Source organism: Ranitomeya variabilis, chromosome 3 (assembly GCF_051348905.1).
Source record: "Ranitomeya variabilis isolate aRanVar5 chromosome 3, aRanVar5.hap1, whole genome shotgun sequence".
Lineage (NCBI taxonomy): Eukaryota > Metazoa > Chordata > Amphibia > Anura > Dendrobatidae > Ranitomeya > Ranitomeya variabilis.
This window is the reverse complement of record NC_135234.1, coordinates 609,711,772-609,735,081: the sequence shown is the minus strand read 5'-3', so window position 1 is coordinate 609,735,081 and position 23,310 is coordinate 609,711,772. Positions and strand designations below refer to the sequence as shown.

At 41.1% G+C, this 23,310-nt stretch overlaps 1 protein-coding gene across 6 annotated transcripts in view; it reads left to right on the top strand.

The window, feature by feature from the left end:
* The window catches only part of EPSTI1 (epithelial stromal interaction 1), a 454,026-nt gene that overhangs the window by 402,539 nt on the left and 28,177 nt on the right, over positions 1–23,310 (top strand). For 4 of the 6 annotated variants that reach the window (XM_077297337.1, XM_077297335.1, XM_077297332.1 and 1 more), the window contains 2 exons: positions 10,188–10,244; positions 16,590–16,673. In XM_077297337.1, the coding sequence (XP_077153452.1) occupies positions 10,188–10,244; positions 16,590–16,673 (141 nt within the window). The remainder of the gene's footprint in view (positions 1–10,187; positions 10,245–16,589; positions 16,674–23,310) is intronic. The other 2 variants (XM_077297334.1, XM_077297336.1) reach the window with 1 other exon arrangement.

Here is a 23,310-nt window from a genome sequence, read left to right as displayed (position 1 = left end):
GTCTGCTGTGCTCCAGCATATGTCACCACTCTGCAGTGAGGTGAGCAGACTCATTGTCAGTGCTATGGTGGGGTGTGCTTTTCTTTCCGCAGTGTGCCTTCTTATGATTGTTCAGCATTAGAGAGGATGAAGTAAACACCCACAGCAAAATCTCTTTGGCAATGCCCACTTGAACTTGTTTTAGTATCAAATAATTTGATATCTCTGCAACAGAGAGGCAATTTAAAAAAAATGTTTTATTCTGCTCTGCAGTGCTTATTACATCGTGTGTCCAGTTCAACATGAAAAATTTGCTGCAAGTCCTCTTTAAGACCCTTTGGACTGGACACATGAAGTAATAAAAGTTATATATTGTGACCAGTAGCAGACATGATGTGGAACATTCCCTTCTTATTCTTAAGGCTATGGTGTTTGGTTTCTTTAGTGCAGAGTTTTGACTAGGATTGCTATTGCCAGCATTTACTGCCCAATCTGAATATAGTTCCTGATGACGCTAGTAATCATAGCAGAATGGAGGAAGTACAGCGGCATGTAAAAGTTTGGGCACCCCTGTTCAAAATTACTGTTATTGTGAGCAGTTAAGCAAGTTGAAGATGAAATGATCTCTAAAAGGGCTAAAGTTAAAGATGACACATTTCCTTTGTGATTTATGAAGAATATATATATTTACATTTCTCACATTTTAAAAATTGCAAAAAGGAAAATGGTCCGATGTAGAACTTTGGGCACCATTGGAGATTTGGGGCAAAGATAACTTTGACCAAGGTTTCAGATCTTAATTAGCCTGTTAGTGTTATGGCTTGTTCACTGTCATTGTTAGGAAAGGCCAGGTGATGCATATTTCCCAGCTTTATAAAAACCCAATCTCCTCTAACCTTGTGACGAAAAACAGCAGCCATGTCTTCTTCTAAGCAATTGCCTAGCACTCTGATATTGACTATGGTGGAGACCCACAAAGCAGAAGACGGCTATAAGAAGATAGCAAAGCTGTTCAAGTTGTCCTTTCCTCAAACTGCTTGTAGATTTGCTAGAGGGCCAAATCAGAACTACTGCTTGACTGTAAAAGACCTTCAGAAAGACTCTGGGCTTGTGGAGCATTGTTGAACTGTTCAGAGACACCTGCACAAATATGATCTTCAAGGAAGAGTCATCAGAAGAAAACCTCTCCTACTGTCTTTACCATTAAATTCAGGGTCAGAAGTATGCAAGAGAACATCTAAACAATCCTGATGCATTTTGGAAACAAGTCCTGTGAATTGATGATGTTAAAACAGAACTCTTTAGTCATAATGATCAAAGGTATGTATGGAGGAAAAAGAGCACAGAATTTCAGGAAAAGAACATCTCGCCAACCATTAAACATGGGGGTGGATCAATCATGCTTTGGGGTTGTGTTGCAGCCAAAGACATGGGATATCATTTCGCAGGTAGAAAAAAAAAATGGATTCAATGAAATTTCAAAAAATTCTTGATGCAAACATAACATCTGTAAAAGAGCTGAAGTTGAAAAGAGGATGGCTTCTACAAATGGATAATGATTCCAAACACATGTCAAAATCCACACTAGACTACCTTAACCCCTTTCTGACCTCGGACGGGATAGTACATCCGAGGTCAGATTCCCCTCTTTGAGGCAGGGCTCTGGCGGTGAGCCCGCATCAAAGCCGGGACATGTCAGCTGTTTTGAACAGCTGACATGTGCCTGCAATAGCGGCGGGTGAAATCGCGATTCACCCGCCGCTATTAACTAGTTAAATGCCGTTGTCAAACGCAGACAGCGGCATTTAACCGGCGCTTCCGGCCGGGCTGCCGGAAATAAGCGCATCGCTGACCCCGTCACATGATCGGGGGTCAGCGATGCTTCTGCAGAGTAACCATGGAGGTCCTTGAGACCTCTATGGTTACTGATGGCCGGTAGCTGTGAGCGCCACCCTGTGGTCGGCGCTCACAGCACACCTGCATTTCTGCTGCATAGCAGCGATCTAATGATCGCTGCTATGTAGCGGAGCCGATCACGTTGTGCCAGCTTCTAGCCTTCTATGGAGGCTATTGAAGCATGGCGAAAGTAAAAAAAAAAAAGTAAAAAAAAATGTGAAAAAAAATAAATAAATAAATAAAAGTTCAGATCACCCCCCTTTCACCCCATTCAAAATAAATCAATAAAAAAAGATCGAACCTACACATATTTGGTATCACCGCATTCAGAATCGCCCTATCTATCAAGTAAAAAAAAGCACTAAGCTGATTGCTAAACAGCGTAGCGAGAAAAAAATTTGAAACCCCAGAATTATGTTTTTTTGGTCGCCGCAACATTGCATTAAAATGCAATAACGGGCGATCAAAAGAACGTATCTGCACCGAAATGGTATCATTAAAAACACCAGCTCGGCACGCAAAAAATAAGCCCTCACCCGACCCCAGATCATGAAAAATGGAGACGCTATGGGTATCGGAAAATGGTGCAATTTCTTTTTTTTCTAGCAAAGTTTGGAATTTTTTTTCACCACTTAGATAATAAATAGCCTTGTCATGTTAGGTGTCTATGAACTCGTAGTGACCTGGAGAATCATAATGGCAGATAAGTTCTAGCATTTACTGAAGCTAGTAAAAAAGCCAATCAAAAAACAAGTGTAGGATTGCACTTTTTTTGCAATTTCACCGCACTTGGAATTTTGTTCCCATTTTCTAGTACATGACATGCTAAAACCAATGATGTCGTTCAAAAGTACAACTCGTCCTGCAAAAAATAAGCCCTCACATGGCCATATTGACTGAAAAATAAAAAAGTTATGGCTCTGGGAAGAAGGGGAGCAAAAAACGAACATGGAAAAACGGAAAATCCCAAGGTCATGAAGGGGTTGAAAGGTGCAAACTGAAGGATTTAAAATGGCCCTCACAGTCACCTGATCTGAACATCATTAAAAATCTTTGGCTAGATCTCAAAATAGCAGTGAATGCAAGACAACCCAGGAATCTCACAGAACTGGAAGAATTTTCCAAGAAAAATGGATGAAAATACCTCAAACAAGAATTGAAAGACTCTTCGCTGGCTACAGAAAGCATTTACAAGTTGTGATACTTGGAAAAAGGGGAGCTACTAGGTAGTAACCATACACAGTGCCCAAGCTTTTGCATTGGCCCATTTTCATTTTTAGAATTTTTAAAATATTAATATATATATATATATATATATATATATATATATATATATATATATATATATATACATATTTGTTTGTCTAAAATACAAAGGAAATGTGTCATCTTTCACTTTAGCCCTTTTAGAAATCATTTCAACTTCAACTTGCTTAACTGTTCACAATAAGAGTAATTTTTAACCAGGGATGCCCAAAGTTTTACATGCCACTGTATACACTGTAAGAATGAAGTAGTATAGCCTCATCAACTGTAATCAGATAATGTTTAGAATTATTAATGCAGTTGGTTAATAATAGCCCACCTCAAAAATTCCAAAAACATATCATTTCTGGGGCTCAGGAGATCTTAGTACTATAAAGTTAAATGCTGCTTATATTAATAATAATCTTTATTTTTATATAGCGCTAACATATTCCGCAGCGCTTTACAGTTTTCACACATTATCATCGCTGTCCCCGATAGGGCTCACAATCTAGAATCCCTATCAGTATGTTTTGGAATGTGGGACGAAACCGGAGAACCCGGAAGATAGCCATGCAAACATGGGCAGAACATACAAACTCCTTGCAGATGTTGTCCTTGGTGGGATTTGAACCTAAAGGCCCCGTCTCACATAGCGAGATCGCTAGCGAGATCGCTGCTGAGTCACAAGTTTTGTGACGCAACAGCGACCTCCATAGCGATCTCGCTATGTGTGACACGTACCAGCGATCAGGCCCCTGCTGCGAGATCGCTGGTCGTGTCGGAATGGCCTGGACCTTTTTTTGGTCGTTGAGGCCCCGCTGACATTGCTGAATCGGTGTGTGTGACACCGATCCAGCGATGTCTTCACTGGTAACCAGGGTAAACATCGGGTTACTAAGCGCAGGGCCGCGCTTAGTAACCCGATGTTTACCCTGGTTACCAGCGTAAATGTAAAAAAAAACAAACAGTACATACTCGCCTTTCGGTGTCCAGGTCCCTTGCCGTCTGCTTCCTGCTCTCACTGACTCCCGGCCGTACAGTGAGAAGTGAGAGCACAGCAGTGACGTCACCGCTGCGCTCTGCTCTCAGTGTACAGCGGCACTGTCAGAGCAGGAAGCAGACGGCAAGGGACCTGGACACCGAAAGGCGAGTATGTACTGTTTGTTTTTTTTGGTAACCAGGGTAAACATCGGGTTACTAAGCGCGGCCCTGCACTTAGTAACCCGATGTTTACCCTGGTTACCCGGGTGCTGCAGGGGGACTTCGGCATCGTTGAAGACAGTTTCAACGATGCCGAAGTCGTTCCCCTGATCGTTGGTCGCTGGGGAGAGCTGTCTGTGTGACAGCTCCCCAGCGACCACACAGCGACTTACCAACGATCACGGCCAGGTCATATCGCTGGTCGTGATCGTTGGTAAATCGCTTAGTGAGATGGGGCCTTAAGACCCCAGGGCTGCAAGGCTTCAGTGCTATCCACTGAGCCACCGTGCTGATCTCAGCTTGCCTTTTGAACTGTGCACATGTGCCCAGGATCCTGCAGTGTAAATAAACACAACTGCAGCCTTATTTGTTGACTGAGATGAGCTCCTACATCCCTTTCACACATCAGTCTTTTGCTGTCAGTCTCAATTCGGCGAATTTTGAAAAAAACAATCCGGCAAAAGTTGACGCCCGATCCGTTGTTTTTTCATAGACTTGTATTAGCAACAGATTGCAATGGATGGCCTCACGTTTCATCTGACCATTTGATCCGTCAAATTGTTTGTCTGGTGGCCGGAGAAAACGGACATAGTAACATTTTTAAGTCCGTCGAAAAATCGAATTCCAACTAATTCCGTTTTTTTAACTGAGCATGCTAGTTGGATGCGGCAAAAAAAACGGATCCATTGCATCAGTTATTCACAATCTGCGACGGATCCGTTTTTTTCAACATTCGACGGATTGTGACTGCTAGCAAAAGACTAATGTGTGAAAGCAACCTTAGTATCTACGTTTGTAATTTTCACAATTAAATTGTTTTAACACTACAGGCCCAAATCTAATGATCTACTAATTCTAATGAACTACTAAATGCAAAATTGTTGCTTTAAATTAGGTTTATAAAGTCATGGCTGAAAGTGTTAGCACCCTTGAAATTGTCCCAGACAACAAAATACTTCTCTCAGAATTTTATTGCAATTACACATGACATGCCAAACTGTTGGAGAGCTGCAGTGATAGTTGACTTTGTGGAACTTTTTCCCATCTCTCTACTGCATCTCTCGAGCTCAGCCACAGTGATCTTGGGGTTCTTCTTTACCTCACTGACCAAGACTATTCTCCCATGATTGCTCAGGTCTAGGAAGACTTCTGGTGGTCCCAAACTTCTTCCATTTAAGGATTATGGAGGACACAGTACACTTAGGAACCTTGAGTGCTGCAGAAATTTTTTGTAACCTTGGCTAGATCTGTGCCTTGCCATAATTCTAGCTCTGAGCTCCTTGGCCAGTTCCTTTGACCTCATGATTCTCATTTTGTCTGACATGCACTCTGAGTTCATGTTTATTTCCTTTGTGTGTATTAGAACAACGCAAAAAAAGAAAAGTCAAATTGGACAGAAATTTCACAAAAAATCCCCAAAATGGGCCAGACAAAATGTTCAGCACCTTTCCAAAATTGTGGGTAAACAACTTTGTTTCAGCATGTGATGCTGGCTTAAACTTCCCTATGGGCAATATGAAAATCACACCTGAAACCAGATAAAAAGGGGAGAAGTTGACTCGGTCTTTGCAGTGTGTGTACAATGGGGGAAATAAGTATTTGATCCTTTGCTGATTTTGTAAGTTTGCCCACTGACAAAGACATGAACAGTCTATAATTTTAAGGGTAGGTTAATTTTCACATTGAGAGATAGGATATCAAAAATAAAATCCAGAAAATAACATTGTACAAATTATATAAATTTATTTGCATTTTTAAGTGAGAAATAAGTATTTCATCCCTCTAGCAAACAAGACTTGATACTTGGTGGCAAAACCCTTGTTGGCAAGCGCCGCAGTCAGACTTTTTTTGTAGTTGATGATGAGGTTTGCGCACATCAGGAGGTATTTTGGTCCACTCCTCTTTGCAGATTGTCATTTGTAATACATGCACATCCAGTGGGTTTGCAAAGACAAAATATATTACAACAACAGCAGGAAAGAGTTTTTTGCTAGTTAAAATTATATATCATATATGTTAGGCATGGAGCTGTTTTATAGTACAAATACCATGCATTAAAAGAATTGGTTAAAAGACATTTTTTGTAGTTGATGATAAGGTTTGCGCACATGTCAGGAGGAATGTTGGTCCACTCCTCTTTGCAGATCCTCTCTAAATCATTAAAATTTTGAGGCTGTCGCTTGGTAACTCGGAGCTTCAACTCCCTCCATAAGTTTTCTATGGGATTAAGGTCTGGAGACTGGCTAGGCCACTCCATGACCTTAATGTGCTTCTGCTTGAGCCACTCCTTTGTTGCCTTGGCTGTATGTTTTGGGTTATTGTCTTGCTGGAAGACCCAGCCACGACCCATTTTCAATGTTCTGGCAAGAGGTTGTCACTCAAGATTTTACAGTACATGGCTCCATCCATTCTCCCATTGATGTGGTGAAGTAGTCCTGTGCCTTTAGCAGAGAAACACCCCCAAAACAGAATGTTTCCACCTCCATGCTTGACAGTGGGGACGCTGTTCTTTGGGTTATAGGCAGCATTTCTCTTCCTCCAAACACGGTGAGTTGAGTTAATGCCAAAAACCTAAATTTTTGTCTTATCTGACCACAGCACCTTCTCCCAATCAGTCACAGATTCATCCAGGTGTTCATTGGCAAATTTCAGATGGGCCTGCACATGTGCCTTCTTGAGCAGGGGAACCTTGTGGGCACTGCAGGATTTTAAATATTTACGGTGTAATGTGTTAGCAATGGTTTTCTTGGTGTCTGTGATCCCAGCTGCCATGAGATCAATAACAAGCTCCCCCCCCCCCCCGTGTAGTTTTAGGCTGATATCTCACCTTCCTCATGATCAAGGATACCCCACAAGGTGATATTTTGCATGGTGGCCCAGATCGATGTCGATTGACAGTAATTTTGTATTTCTTCCATTTTCTTACTATTGCATCAACAGTTGTCTCCTTCTCACCCAGCATCTTACATATGGTTTTTCTAGCCCATTCCAGCTTTGTGCAGGTCTATGATCTTGTCCCTGACATCATTATAAAGCTCTTTGGTCTTGCCCATGTTTTAGAGGTTAGAGTCTGACTGTTTAATTGAGTTTGTGCACAGGAATCTTTTATAAAGGTGACTATGTAAGACAACTGTCTTTAATGCAGGTACGAGTTGATTTAGGAGCATCTAACTGGTCTGTAGGAGCCAGAACTCTTAATGTTTGGTAGTGGATCAAATACTTATTTCTCACTGTAAAATGCAAATAAATTTATATAATTTATACAATGTGATTTTCTGGATTTTATTTTTGATATTGAGTGAAGGATGTTTCTTCTACTGAAAATAAGTTGATGCAGCACGTATTGCTCGCTGTTACAGCATATTTACCCAGCTAGTGAAAAAATAATGTACTACTTGTATATACAGTAGTGTATATTATTAACAATAATATTTGTGGGTAAAAATGAATGCATTGAGATTTCATAGGATAGATAATTTTGATTTGATTTTTAACACTTGGGTAAATTATTTGGGATGTTTGTAATGTATAAGCCTTTGATAAGTTTTGTAATTATTTTCTTCTTTGTAAAATCTAAAAATCAATAAAATTATTTGAGTATTTAGTTTTTGTCTTTAGTTTTAAAGCCCCATTCTGTTTAGGTCAAATAATCTAACAAGTTTAGACTCCACTTTAAACGACTGCCAAATTCAGCTGTAGAATATTGGAAAACTGTAGAAAGTTTCATTTATACAGTGATTATAGGAGATGGACAATTTTACTCAATTTCTAAAATGCTCTAACCTGTTGTATTCTGACAGTCATTTCTAAATATTTAATATACTTACTTATGTTCAGTTTTGTAAGGCTCCTTAGCTATGAGCTAATATTATCTGATATATCCTGTGACTTGTAAATTGGTTGAATGTTGAATGTTGTGTGTTTGCCCCTGTGACTGTCCTGGCGGGGAAAGCCATTGAAAAGACAAAAACATTTAGAACATGCAGTGACCACACCTAGTCTAAGAGCTTAGTGTTATGACTATCCATAGAAGATCTGGTAAAATAATGAATTTAAGTAATACTTACACCTAAATGGTGTGTCCAGATGGGGAGAAAGTAAATGTCTACTGGTCCAATGGCCCCTATGCGTGTTTCACCCACAGCTTCATCAGGGGCCGTATGTATGTTTTTCATATTTTTAAATTATATATTAATAAAAGATGTTACATTTTATGACACCTTCCTGCACTCTTGTCTCTTGTGTTGCTTTTGAAAGTAAATATGTTGTTGCTGAAACACTTAGAGCTTTTGCCTCTTGAAATTAAGTAAAGTTTCCACAATTAAAAGAGACAGTGTCATGTCTTTCCTTCCATGACACTATAAAGGGAGATCTTCTGCCAGGGCTATCCTGAAAGTTATACTGAGTTGCGGTCTACCACACAGAATCGGGGCACATGTTAGATGCCGTTCTCAGTTGTTCCCCTGTTGCATCCATTTTCACATAGGCCCACATACAGGAGATTCTGTTGTCTGTATGTTCACATATGCTGAACACAGGCAGAGGGGTAAGCTGCCATGAGGGTAAATCCCGAGATCATCTCTGGCCATCTTTAAACTAATGATCCGTGGCTAGACAAAGACCTTGAAATGCAGTGCATGGGTAGGCAATATTTAATACTGATTATGTCAGAACTTTTACTAGTAACCGGCTAACACCTTTAGGGTTTATATGAATAAAATGGAAATGACAATTTTATCTATTATGTCTTATTTATTGTTTTCTGAGTTAAAATTAAAAGATGTTGTAATAAACATATAAGCTAAAAATTGTTTGGAGTTTAGAGTTTTTGTTTTTTTATCCAAAATAAAAATTGCATGTGTTTATAAAACAAAATCTCTAAACATAACTTGTTCCAAAAAGCAAAAAAAATTTGTTTTTTTAGAAGCCACAAAAAAGGCATTTTTCTTTAATGGCGTAGTACAGGATGAAAAAATTGATCTGCCATGTCCACGTATGCCAAACTGAACCAAGTTTATAATTATTACATGCACTATTGATTCATGAGAAACATGGAAATTCTGGGTACAGGTTAAGGCCGGGATCACACTTGAGAGAAACTCGCACGAGTCTCACATCTCAATACGCGGCACTGCCGCTGGGACTCAGGACCGGAGCATGCGGCTGCATGTATTTCTATGCAGCTGAATGCTCCGGTCCGAGTGCCGGCGGCAGTTCCAGGTATTGAGATGCGAGACTCGTGCGAGTTTCTCTCAAGTGTGATCCCGGCCTAATTAACAGGTTTTTGTCTTAGTGTTGCTCACTGCAGAGGGTTTGCTTCAATGTATCAGCATAATTAAAAAACAATATGATTGTGTAGCCCTTTAAAAGACAAGCCAATTAATTCCTTTATAACCCCAAAACACTGCTCCAACAGTAAGAAATTACATTTTGAAGTTGTATCTGGAAGTGCATTGGGGCATGATGATGCACTTCTAGCTTCCAGCCTCATGCTATAGTTCCTACCAAACAGCACCCTCCTCTGACAGATTGACCCATACTTTGCTCTGGTACATGGCCACTAACCTGTCAGTCAGCTGAGGGAGGAAGCTTCTAGGTATGAGATTTCTCACTGCTGGAGCAGCACTTTGGGATCATGAAAGAATCAAAGGGCTGTAAATGATTTAGTGGGGGTTAAAGTTTCTGACTGGTTGCCTTTAGAATAAACAACCACAATATTTAATTTCCAGATGATGAGATACTCACTTTGACCAATAACATTTTGCTGAAAAGTATTGCTTGATAGAGGAAAATTTGCAGTACAATTTCAAGTTCAATGTTTCTGATACTGATTAATATATCATTTGTGTACAAACCTGCTACAGCACAAAATTGAGGAGGAAGCCCGACAGCAGGAAGTTAAAAAGCATCAGCACAAACAGGTAAGACTAGAATGGAAGAATTTTCCAATTTTAGATATATTTTAATATATATATATATACCGTATATATATATATATATATATATATATATATATATATATATATATATATATATATATATATATACACGGTATATATATTTACTATAGCGCAAAGGAAATGTGTCATTTTAAATTTTAGGCCTTTTAGGCTATGTGCCCATGTTGCAGAAATGCTGTGGAAATGTCAGCATTTCCTCAACTCCCTGCCACGGGTAAAACGCATGCGGAATTCACATGCTTTTTCCCGCAAAACACAAGCGTTTTAAGCTTGCAGAATGCTTGCGTTTTCCAAGCGATTTGAAGCATCACTTGAAAAAGTGATTGACAGGTTGGTCACACTTGTTAAGCATACCATTAAAAGGTATCAACCACTGAGGACTCTGAATTCTAAATATTTTTCTGTCTACTGGCTAACACGGTACCAAGATATATATCTTTCCTGTATCGCAATTGACCTATGATTAAATGAGGAGGCCGCAGGCTGTTTCCACTAAAGCTGTTTTTGGGGAAATTAACAGTGAGCATATGGTAAATAAACCTCCGATTCCATGGAATACATGCATATGCCCTGATATGGTCACTGATAACTCCACAATCACCCAATTACTACTCGCTGCCACCCCCAGTCGTTTATGCAGGCTGACTGGAGGCCTGGTTCTGGTAGCGTATGGCTTCAGAGTGTGGTTTACAGAACCAAAGGAACGGAACTATTACATTTTATATTTAATCTAAAACGATAAGCAGTGTTTATAAAAAATATACAAAGGATTTTACAAAGGGAACAAAACAATATCACACATACAATAACATAAAATGAAAGGATAAAACAAAAGAAACTTACTACGCTGGCCGCAGAGATGTCTCAGCTAGCGATGCAGAGGAATTCAATTGGAAACACCCTTTGAACGGGACTATGCATACCCTTATATGTATCTATCTGCAGGAACACAGATCATAATTTGCTTTGAACTTTTATCAGTGCCTGAGTTACACCCACACATTCCCCCGTGATGACCTCACATGAGCTGGGTTGTAGGATGTCCACCAGTGACACCAAGTCTATGATAAATCTGCAACATTTTCCCTCAGAGAACCAAAGTGTTATTTCAATTCAGGTTGGATCTTCAGGCGACAAAAGCATCTTCCACTTTCTATCTATATGTAAACATATGTACCTTTGGTTATCCAACCCTCTGAAAAGACCTTTCCTGTCTTAATTACTTGTTTCTTCTGTAAACCTTTGTCTACACATAATAGATATGCTAGTTGGCACTGCAGGAGTCCTTAATTTCAAAAGGAATTGCCTGCATTTTAATTAGGATTCCTCATTATCCAGCTGCACGTAATTTCCTCTATATCAATTGGGCATCTTAGATTGCAAGCTCTTGTCCTACTGCAAAAGAGTGAGGAGGGGTGTGTAAATGCCCCCTCTTTAGTGTGTCTTCAGAGATCTTAATATTTTCCATGTAAATATTGAATTCAATATACTATGATATCCCATTTAACATGTATAGAGCTGATATGAAAAAAATAAATAACTTTGTATCTAAAGTTTTCTTTCTGATTTTAAAGGGTATTGATGTGATATTCATGTTCTGAAGCATATATTTATTTGAACATTTGTTAATTAAAATATTGATTGATCACTAATGTAATTTAGCTACAGTATTTCTGGGTTTGTCTAAATAAACATTGTTTTTATATTATGGATCTCCTCGTCACTCAGCCTAATGCACTCTGTGTCTGGGTTATTAGTTGTCTTGTTTTATAACTGGACAGGTTGATTTCACAGAAGAGTGATTGACTTGGAGTTACATTGTGTTGTTTAGGTGCTCTCTGTTTTTTGAGCAGTGTTTGTACATAAATATATACTGGTAGATCGGCTCACTTGGCTTCTTAATGAGGTAGTCAGAAAAATGTGTTTCATTTAACTCTTCAGTTGGTTTATTAAGAAAACATGCTTCATAAACCAGTACAAAATAAAATAGATATGCTCAGTCTTTCTGCCATGACGAAACAAAAACAGCACTCACTGCAGTTCGTAGTCAAGAGTAGGAGAAGAGGGTTGCATTGACAATCCAACACAATGGGCAGCACTTTGAACACATTTTGTAAGTGGTCATAAACTTGTAAATAACTCATGAAAGAATAAAGTTACGTTAAAACCAAGCACACCATTGTTTTTCTTGTGAAATTCTCAATAAATATGATGTGTTACATGACCCTCTTCCCATTGAAAAAAATAAAGTTGGATCCAAAATGGCTGACTTCAAAATGGCCACCACCCACCTTGAAAAGTTTTCTCTCTCCCATGTACTAATGTGCCACAAACAGGAAGTTGATATCACTAACCATTCCCATTTTATTTAGGTGCATCCATATAAATGGCCCACCCTGTATGTGTGACTATGCACTCTGGGGTGTCACTACAAGGGGGCCTGTGATTATGAACATAAACAGGTTGAGGCCAGGTTTTCAGATAGCATTTGTTGCTTGTAACACAATGAGGTAAGGCTCCTAAGTTGCGATGTGCCTTTTCACTGTACAATTAGAAATTAATTACTAACCCATTTACACACATTTTCCCCCAGACCAAGCATTCTCATTTTGTGTACCAACCTCTTGTGCGGCACGAGAGGTTGGTACACAAAATGAGAATGCTTGGTCTGGGGGAAAATGTGTGTAAATGGGTTAGTAACTGGCTTAGTGATAGAAAGCAGAGGGTGGTTATAAATGGTATAGTCTCTAACTGGGTCACTGTGACCAGTGGGGTACCGCAGGGGTCGTATTGGGACCTGTTCTCTTCAACATATTCATTAATGATCTGGTAGAAGGTTTACACAGTAAAATATTGATATTTGCAGATGATACAAAACTATGTAAAGCAGTTAATACAAGAGAAGAGAGTATTCTGCTACAGATGGATCTGGATAAGTTGGAAACTTGGGCTGAAAGGTGGCAGATGAGGTTTAACAATGATAAATGTAAGGTTATACACATGGGAAGAAGGAATCAATATCACCATTACACACTGAACGGGAAACCACTGGGTAAATCTGAGAGGGAGAAAGACTTGGGGATCCTAGTTAATGATAAACTTACCTGGAGCAGCCAGTGCCAGGCAGCAGCAGCCAAGGCAAACAGGATCATGGGGTGCATTAAAAGAGGTCTGGATACACATGATGAGAGCATTATACTGCCTCTGTACAAATCCCTAGTTAGACCGCACATGGAGTACTGTGTCCAGCTTTGGGCACCGGTGCTCAGGAAGGATATAATGGAACTAGAGAGAGTACAAAGGAGGGCAACAAAATTAATAAAGGGGATGGGAGAACTACAATACCCAGATAGATTAGCGAAATTAGGATTATTTAGTCTAGAAAAAAGACGACTGAGGGGCGATCTAATAACCATGTATAAGTATATAAGGGGACAATACAAATATCTCGCTGAGGATCTGTTTATACCAAGGAAGGTGACGGGCACAAGGGGGCATTCTTTGCATCTGGAGGAGAGAAGGTTTTCCCACCAACATAGAAGAGGATTCTTTACTGTTAGGGCAGTGAGAATCTGGAATTGCTTGCCTGAGGAGGTGGTGATGGCGAACTCAGTCGAGGGGTTCAAGAGAGGCCTGGCTGTCTTCCTGGAGCAGAACAATATTGTATCATACAATTATTAGGTTCTGTAGAAGGACGTAGATCTGGGGATTTATTATGATGGAATATAGGCTGAACTGGATGGACAAATGTCTTTTTTCGGCCTTACTAACTATGTTACTATGTTACTATGTAATAGCAAATTACGTGTTTATTTTAATGGCAGTGTGCAGCTATTATAGGTAAGCAACTGATTTGTAAGTAACGTCTATTAATACAGCAGAAAGAGGCTTGGATTTTATGAAACTGCAATCTAGCAGCCTCACATCGGATGCACATTGCACACATCGAATGATACATAAGACCCGAGCCTAAAATTGGCCAGCACTCCTGAACTAGTGCTTGCCCCCAGGGCTAAAATTTGCCTGCCAGCCTTTGCTGGCCACCTCTAATAGACTACAGTAATGGCCAGTTGCCTAGGCAGCAAGCAGTAAATAATTGAATAAAAAATCCCCCTGATGCTGTTTTTACAAGCACTTTGCAATTTTAGCTATTTGTGATGAGAATAACCATTTAATGTTAAAGCTATATATCAACAAATAGATAAACCTTCATTACAACTTTTAAACAGAAGATAATTAAATGCATAATTATTTATCCAATTCAAGCCAGTAGAAATTATAACTGTTGTATATGTGTCAATGAACCTTAATTACTTGACACAATATTGCTTAAAGAGAACCTGTCACCCCCAAAATCGAAGGTGAGCTAAGCCCACCGGCATCAGGAGCTTATCTACAGCATTCTGTAATGCTACAAATAAAAAGCCCAGAAATTTAATAAAAAATCAACACTGTCAAAAACAGGCATGAAACATACTCCAACAAGGATATTAAGCAAAAAGAAAGGAGTACCAAATCACCAATAAAGATTAAATATGATATTTATTATGAATAAATCTAAAAACATACCGTCCCCTGAAGAGGCTTACGCGAAATGCGCATTGGGGCTACGTCCGACCACATCTACGGATCCATCTGGGTGAGATACTTATTTATATGATTGGCACATAGTACACCTGGTTGGGGATACTTAGTATTGGACCACATTTTGTGGTGATCCATGTGATTTCCTGGATCTGTCCCTCTGATTAGTGGTATATGTTGCTATATGCACTACCAGATACATAGGTTTCCGTGCACACTATGTAATGTGGTTGGTTCTTGTTTGTGTCCTTCACAATTTTATGCATTTGTCTTAATATATATATTTCATACTATCCTGTATTGTATGTTTTTAGATTTATTCATAATAAATATCATATTTAATCTTTATTGGTGATTTGGTACTCCTTTCTTTTTGCTTAATAGCATTCTGTAATGCTGTAGATAAGCCCCCGATGTATCCTGAAAGATGAGAAAAAGAGGTTAGATTATACTCACCCAGGGGAGGTCACACTGTGGTTCTGGTCCGATGGGCGTCGCGGTGTGGTCTGGGGCCTCCCATCTTCTTACGATGATGTCCTCTTCTTGTCTTCATGCTGCGGCTCCGGCGCAGGCATACTTTGTCTGCCCTGTTGAGGGCAGAGCAAAGTACTGCAGTGCGCAGGCGCCGGGAAAGGTCAGAGAGGCCCGGCACCTGCGCACTGCAGTACTTTGCTCTGCCCTCAACAGGGCAGACAAAGTACGCCTGCGCCGCAGCGTGAATACAAGAAGAGGACATCATCGTAAGAAGATGGGAGGCCTCGGATCACACCGCGACACCCATCGGACCAGAACCACAGAGGGACTGCCCCTGGGTGAGTATAATCTAACCTCTTTTTCTCATATTTCAGGATACATCGGGGGCTTATCTACAGAATTACAGAATGCTGTAAATAAGCCCCTGATGCCGGTGGGCTTAGCTCACCTTCGATTTTGGGGGTGACAGGTTCCCTTTAATCATTTCAGGGCAATGTGCCGAATAAAAACAACATAGACTCACATCAGGCAGCAGTGTCATAGCAGCGATGTCGATGCTTCAGTTACCTTTGGATGACGTGACATTGTGGTGTCAGACTTTACCAATTTGTCAGAGCAAATAACAAAGTAACATAGTAACATAGTTAGCAAGGCAGAAAAAAGACATTTGTCCATCCAATATCCGTCCTGATGGAACATTTAATGAGCTGCAGTTGAGCAGTGACTGCTGATTGGCTGCAATGGTCACTTGACACAACAATGTCACATCACCCACCGGGAACAGCACCTCCGACTTTGCTGGTACTACATCACTGAGGGAGGTGAATATATACTGTTTTTATTTTTTGTGAGTATCTAATCATTGATTAAGCTGGGTTTTCCAGTATTGGCCAACTTCATTAATAAATTTAGTTCCCTTTGTAGATATTTGTTTAACTTGGACCTTTTTAAAGTCTTTTGATCTATATCAATACAAGCTAAAAAAAAAAAAAGCGAATTACAATAAAATATGGATAGTGAATTCTTTTCATTGGCACTGTAACTCATGCTTTATACCATGATACCATCATTTGGGTTGGTGCTAAAATGAAGAAATGTTGTAGTACTTTTCTACTACTATTTAATATCTTTTGGCCCATTATCTGTTAATTTCTATTAATTAATTTAGTTTCACATACCTTTTTTTAAAATCTTTTAAAAACTTGTTCAGTCTATAGTTACTTGTCTCTTTGCATATTTCTGATACAGCCAAAGCAGCAGACGTACAGACAACAGCAAAAAGAAGAAGAGGAAAGAAAACTGAAAGAGATGAAAGAAAAGCAACACAGAAAGGTATGTTCATACAAATGCATATTCCTAACCCATTAGACACCCGACAATTTTTCATTATAGTGCTTTTCTTCTCCTCTTGTTCCAAGAGTTATAATTTTTTACTTTTCCATCAGCATAGTTATATGATGGCTTGACTTTTGCACAATGAGTTGTAATTTTGGACAACACCATTATGTAATTTAATGAAAAATGTGGTTAAATTGGTAAAAAAAAAAAATGTTTTTCAGGTTTTGTTTTTGTAAAATCAGATTTAGAAACCTCAGAGTCAGGAGGACACGCTGAATTTGAAAGTAGTTTTGAAAGTACCAAAAAATTAGCAAGAAGCAGAGTCATACATAGATTAAATGGTGTACTGAAGGAAAGAAAAGCTATCAGAGTGAAGACAAAATGACAAAAGATATGATGGATAATGAAGCAATTTTGTACCCATAAGTCCCTTCAGTGTCACAACTGGAGTTACTATTCAAAAGGCTTAATTTTGTACCAGATAGGAATTTCAATCATTTGGAGCAATTTGCAACATCAATAAATTTGTAAGACTGTTAAGAGGCATTTTCTTAATGTAAATCATGAGCATAAAACTGAGCAACTTCTTTCTCCAATAAATGACACAGGTTTAATGTTTTCAGAGCAGCTTGCTCGAAGGTACCACAAAATTAAATCATGATGGCAAATTGACATTTTATAATATCTAGGCTGATAGTATTGACTTCAAAGCAATGGTGTTTATAGAAATCATGAGGTCCCAAACCAAAAGTTTCCAATAGCTCCTCCCTTCACACATATCCAAAAAAAGATATTTGGTGGGTTAGGCGGATCATACCTCACAACTTTTAAAATCAGGGAGTGGGACACTCATTGTGGGCAGTATTAGGGTCCCCACAATGCCAAACACATTCTGATGTCTCCCACTGGCAGTATGAAGGCTACCACAGGGCTCAAACACAGTATGAGATCTTCCACACACAATAGGAGAGCCTCCATAGCAGCCAACTCATGATAAGGGCCCACACACACAGTTGATAGTCCTGCATGTCATGCACACTATGAAGACAACTGGAACCACTAAACTCCACCCACAAAAAAAGGCAAACACATAAATTAGTCTTCTAAAAAAGCACAAACAGAATAATGAATTGAGAAAAATGGCAATGATAAATTGGGGCCTAAATAGTTTTTTTTAAGGAAAATATTTTAAATTTGACAAACTTTTTTTACAAAATAGCTATTTTCAAACTTTCAATGTTTACATCCTTAAACCAGATAATAATTCCACACTAACTAATTAACAAACACTTCTCATATGTCTACATTATATTAGCTTCATTTTTCAAACTTTCTTTTTTCTTTCTTTCTTTACTAAGATGTTAGAAGTAGGGTTGAGCGAAACGGATCGGACATTTTCAAAAGTCGCCGACTTTCCGCAAAGTCGGGTTTCATGAAACCCGACCCGATCCCACTGTGGGATCGGCCATGCGGTCGGCGATCTTCGCGCCAAAGTCGCGTTTCATATGACGCTTTCCCCGCCATTTTTTCAGCCAATGAAGGAGTGTGGGCAGCGTGATGACATAGGTTCCAGCTTGCTTTGTGCGGCGTCACAGGGGGTAAAACTGCCATCTTAACGTTTGGGATATAGCGATTTGCACAGTGAAACACAAACTTTGCAGGGACGGAGGAGAGAGAGAGAGAGAGAGAGAGAGAGAGAGAGAGAGAGAAAATATCCATTGACCTGCACTGGGTTTCGTGTTTCGGTTGGCCCCCGACTTTTCACAATAATCAGCCGATTTCACACGATCCGACTTTCGAGACAGTCGGGTTTCACGAGACCCGACTCGATCCTAAAAAAGCAAAAGTCGCTCAACCCTAGTTAGAAGGGTTCAAATTTAGCGACAGGTTTCATATTTTCAATAAAATTACAAATCCTATTTTTTATGATTCTATTCAGTTTTTTTCAGTGACTTTGAAGAGCCTATATATTGAAAAACAAAAAACCCAAATTATATTTTTTAAGCAAACACTAACGGACCTACCAAACCCGTGGTCCAAAGAAGCGAACCATTAATTTAAAAGCACAAGAATTTATTAGAAATTATTAAAATATACAAGACAAAAAAGGATAAAATAGCAAAAAGTGTCCAGTAGGGGGCCCTCAATTCGGCATGAATAGCTTCATGCAATTAGAATAGTCATTATGCAGCTCCTAAATTAACAATACCAGGATCACTGCATACAATAACACTGTATACAATAAATGTCAATTTTAGGTTAGAAAGTAAAGTGACATTACTAACTAGAAAATTGGAGCTAAAGTGTCCCCAGCTACAGGCTGCTGCAAAAGTAAGAAACTCCCAACACGAGAAAGGTCACTCTATAAAGGATGCTGTAGAAGTTCTATGTATTCCCAGAAGAAATTCCTCAGTAACTTTCAGAGGGAGTTCCCAGCGAAGGATAAATATAAGTGGAGAACATTACCTGCAATACTGCAAAACCGCAACCGGTGCCAGAGACTGAGCCTGTGCCGACCAGTAAATCCCCCTCACCCCAACGCATGTTTTGCCCTTGCTTCTTCCGGGGGCGTGATTATATTTTTTAAAACCTGCACTATAGTGAGGCAGCAGGGTTATTCTGGACTCATCTGGCCTCTTATCAACGGCGTCTCTCTTTTTTCAGAAGTGCACAAAACTGTGGCCCAACCGCGCTTTTATGCATGGCTAAAAAGATGGACACTGCTGGATCATAGGCCAGATGGCATCCACAGTGCCTCCATCTGCCTCATTATAGGGAATCTCCATGAATGTGTTGTGACTGTGACACAGCCGCAACACATGCAGCTGCGGCGTCGATCAGCTGATCATGTATCCATCAGCACGCTCCATGTATCCAAGTTCACTCTGCAGCTTATTCGGTAATCGCTATAGCTTGGTAAATAAGCGGGGACACGAAGAAATTCACACAACACTAATCACAACCATGGATCAGACCTCTCAGAGGACAATAAAACTTTCCCAGTCCCTATCTATGAACTCCCAATATTTACTACCACAACTCTTTCTCCCCATCCCACAGTTCTGCTTCATGTCACTTGTCTTATTTACTGCATTATTCCTGTGTCCTGTTGAGTACAAATATGCACCTCTTCACATTTTGTGTCATACAAAGCCTGATGCAGAGACTTGAGTAGTCAGAACTAGCAAAAGTGTTAAGTAAGTCACACTTATACAGTACCCTCAGGGATATCAGTAAAGTATAGCAAGGAGGGTCTCCCAATAAAATAAAACTTAACTTTTATTCACTAAAATAAAATGGACAAACTAACATGGCACAAATGACACGTGTGTAAAGTGCCTGTGCAAACCAGTGCTCAAGATTAAAAATTGGTTTGATCTCACCAATAGGAACAGACAAACTTCCACAGAAGGTTCCTCCTATTTCCTTCTTTGAATATGAAGGGAGGGAGAGGGGGAAGTGGGTATAGGGTTTCTCTGAACTCCCTGTCGTGCCCCTTGTTTTGCTCCTGTCCTAGCAAGGACGGCCCCAAGTGAACCCTGCTAGGGAAAACCACCATCCACTAAATATGAAAAATAGATCTCCCTACCAAGACCTGTGTAGTCTCGAAAGCTGATATTTGTTACCAACTTTTCAGTTAGCCATTACAAGGTATCAACCACTGAGGACTGTCAAATGTTAATATTCTAGTATGTAGTTGTGCACATACGGTAGGTACACTAAATGTACATTGGAGTTGTAGGGCTAGAATATCTTCATGCTCCCTACACCACAAGTCATATTAGATAAGGTGATGCAGGAAACTCACTAAAATGCAAAATAGGTATATATTTTTGTGAAAAAAATTTTTTACGGCTTCATTATCCTCAATGATTAAAGGGGTTGTCCACTACTTTCAATTAACCCCCCAATGTATCCCCCCGGGGCCTCTGATGAATTGCGTAATTAACTTCCGTTGCCATTTTCGCCTGTGAGCGGCGCTATTCAGCGGCTGAGTCCGGGTCACGTGACCCCCAGGCTGCAGCCGCCTCTTATTTCCGCCGACGTCACGTCAATTTCCAGACTCTGGAAATTGACGTGACGTCAGTAGCAGGCGTGAGCCAGCCTTGACAGTCAGCAGTCACTCATCAAGAGTGACTGGGCTGTGGGCGGGGCGGGGCTGGGGGCTGCAGGCCTGTGCTGGGGGCAGGCAGGGCTAGGCAGGGATGTGCGGGCGGGGCTAGGCAGGGATGAGTGTGCGGGCGCCGGTGCTCTGCGGTCTGGCACCGGTGCTGTGCGGGCCGGCGCCCGGTGCTGTACGGTCCGGCGCTGGTGCTGTGCGCGCCAGTGCTCGGTGCTGTGCAGGCCGGCGCCCGGTGCTGTGCGGTCCGGCGCTGGTGCTGTGCATGCCGGTGCTCGGTGCTGTGTGGGCTGGCACCGGTGCTGTGCGGTCCGGCGCCGGTGCTGTGCGCGCTGGTGCTCGGTGCTGTGCGGGCCGGCGCCGATGCTGTGCGGTCCGGTGATGTGCGGTCCGGCGCCGGTGCAGTGCGGTCCGGCGCTGTGCTGGGGTCTGCTGTGGGGGTGGTCTTTGGTGTGTGTGTGTGTGTGTGTGTGTCTCTGTGTGCAGGCATCATCCGATGGGACTACAAGTCCCATCGGGCTGTGCCTGCTACAGTGACAGTGAGTGACACATTAGCCAATGATGGGACAGTAGAAGTCCCATCATCCGGCTAATGTGTTGAATGTAAAAAAAAAAAAAAACACATACACAATACATACATAGAACACACAAACAAGACATGAGACATGCAGCATGCAACGACATGTGACAGCATGCGACATGTACCATGCGATGACATTCATCATGTGACATGCACCATACGACATGTGACAACATGCAGCATGCGACGACATGTGACAACATGCGCCATGCGATGACATGCGACATGTGATGACATGCGGCGACATTCGACGACATGCAACATGTGACTGCATGCACCATGCGACATGTGACATGCAACAACATGCACCATGCGACGGCATGCACCATGCGACATGTGACATGCGACGGCATGCACCATGCGACGGCATGCACCATGCGACATGTGACATGCTACGACATGCACCATGCGATGGCATGCGACATGTGACATGCGACGGAATGCACCATGCGACATGTGACATGCGACGACATGCACCATGTGACATGCAGCATGCGACATGCACCATGTGACATGCGACCTGCACCATGTGACAACATGCGACATGCAGCATGCACCATGCGATGACATGCACCATGCAATGACATGCGACGACATGCAACATGTGACATCATGCGACATGCACCATGCGACATGCTACATACAGTACATACATACAGTACATACATACAACATACATACAGACATACAGTACATATAACATAGAGTACATACTCACCATCACTTGTCACTTTGTTCCCCGAAGCCAGTGTCATCTGTAAAAAAGATTAAAATAATAAACAAACACTATACTCCCTGATCCGCAGAAATCCAATAAAAACGAGTGTCCCACGACGATCTCCCGTGGAGAGCAGGAGCATCTGCTGATGCGACTGCTCTCCAGGGGCTCCAGGAACACAATGAGGGGAGGAAGGTATCCTTATACAATGTAATCCTCACAATGTATTCCTATGCCCCTGTGAGAAAATAGTCCCTGGTCTCACTTTTGGCATTGCTGTGTGAAAAAGTTCCCATGCAGCTTTTTGCCATAAAGTGAGACCACTGAACTTTAGTAACCTCTCAGTGATGCACTGCAGGAGCCAGTGTCTCCTGTCAGTGTGTCACTGAAGGTCCTATAGAGCAGTGACATCACCCAATGTCACTGTTCTATAGGGGAGATCATCGTGGGACACTCGTTATTAATTGGACTACGGCGGACAGGTAGTATAAGGTTTATTATTTTACGTTTTTTGCAGGCGCTAAAGTATGGTAAGTATGGTTAAATGAAGATTATTAAAATACTTTTTTCCTAATGTGTGTGTGTTTTATTAACCCTTTATTACTATTGGATTAATAACGGATAGGTGTCTTATTGACGCCATTCCGTTATTAACCCGGCTTAATGTCACCTTACAATAGCAAGGTGACATTAACCCCTTATTACCCCATATCCCACTCACTACACGGGAGTGGGAAGAGAGGGGCTTAGTGCCGGAATTGGCGCATCTTACAGATGCGCCATTTCTGGGGCGGCTGCGGACTGGTATTTGTAGCCGGGGGGGGCAATATCCATGGCCCCTCTCTAGGCTATGAATATCAGCCCGCAGCTGTCTGCGTAGCCTTTCTGGCTATAAAATATGGGGGGACCCCACATCATTTTTTGGGGGGGTCCCCCTATTTTAATAGCCAGTAAAGGCTACGCAGACAGCTGCGGGCTGATATTTATAGCAGGCTACAAATATTGGCCCCCGGCCATCGGCTTTCCCCCTCTGGCGCAGAAAATTGCGCGGGAGCCCACGCCGTTTTTTTCCATTTTTTTATTAAACGCTCATAAAGGCCTATTTCATCCTTGCGTAGGTATGGGTCCGTTGCTATGCGTCGGGCCTACGTACTGACGCACGTTGTGAAATTTGTGCACGTCGTGGGCAGCGGATGCAGTTTTTCAACGCATC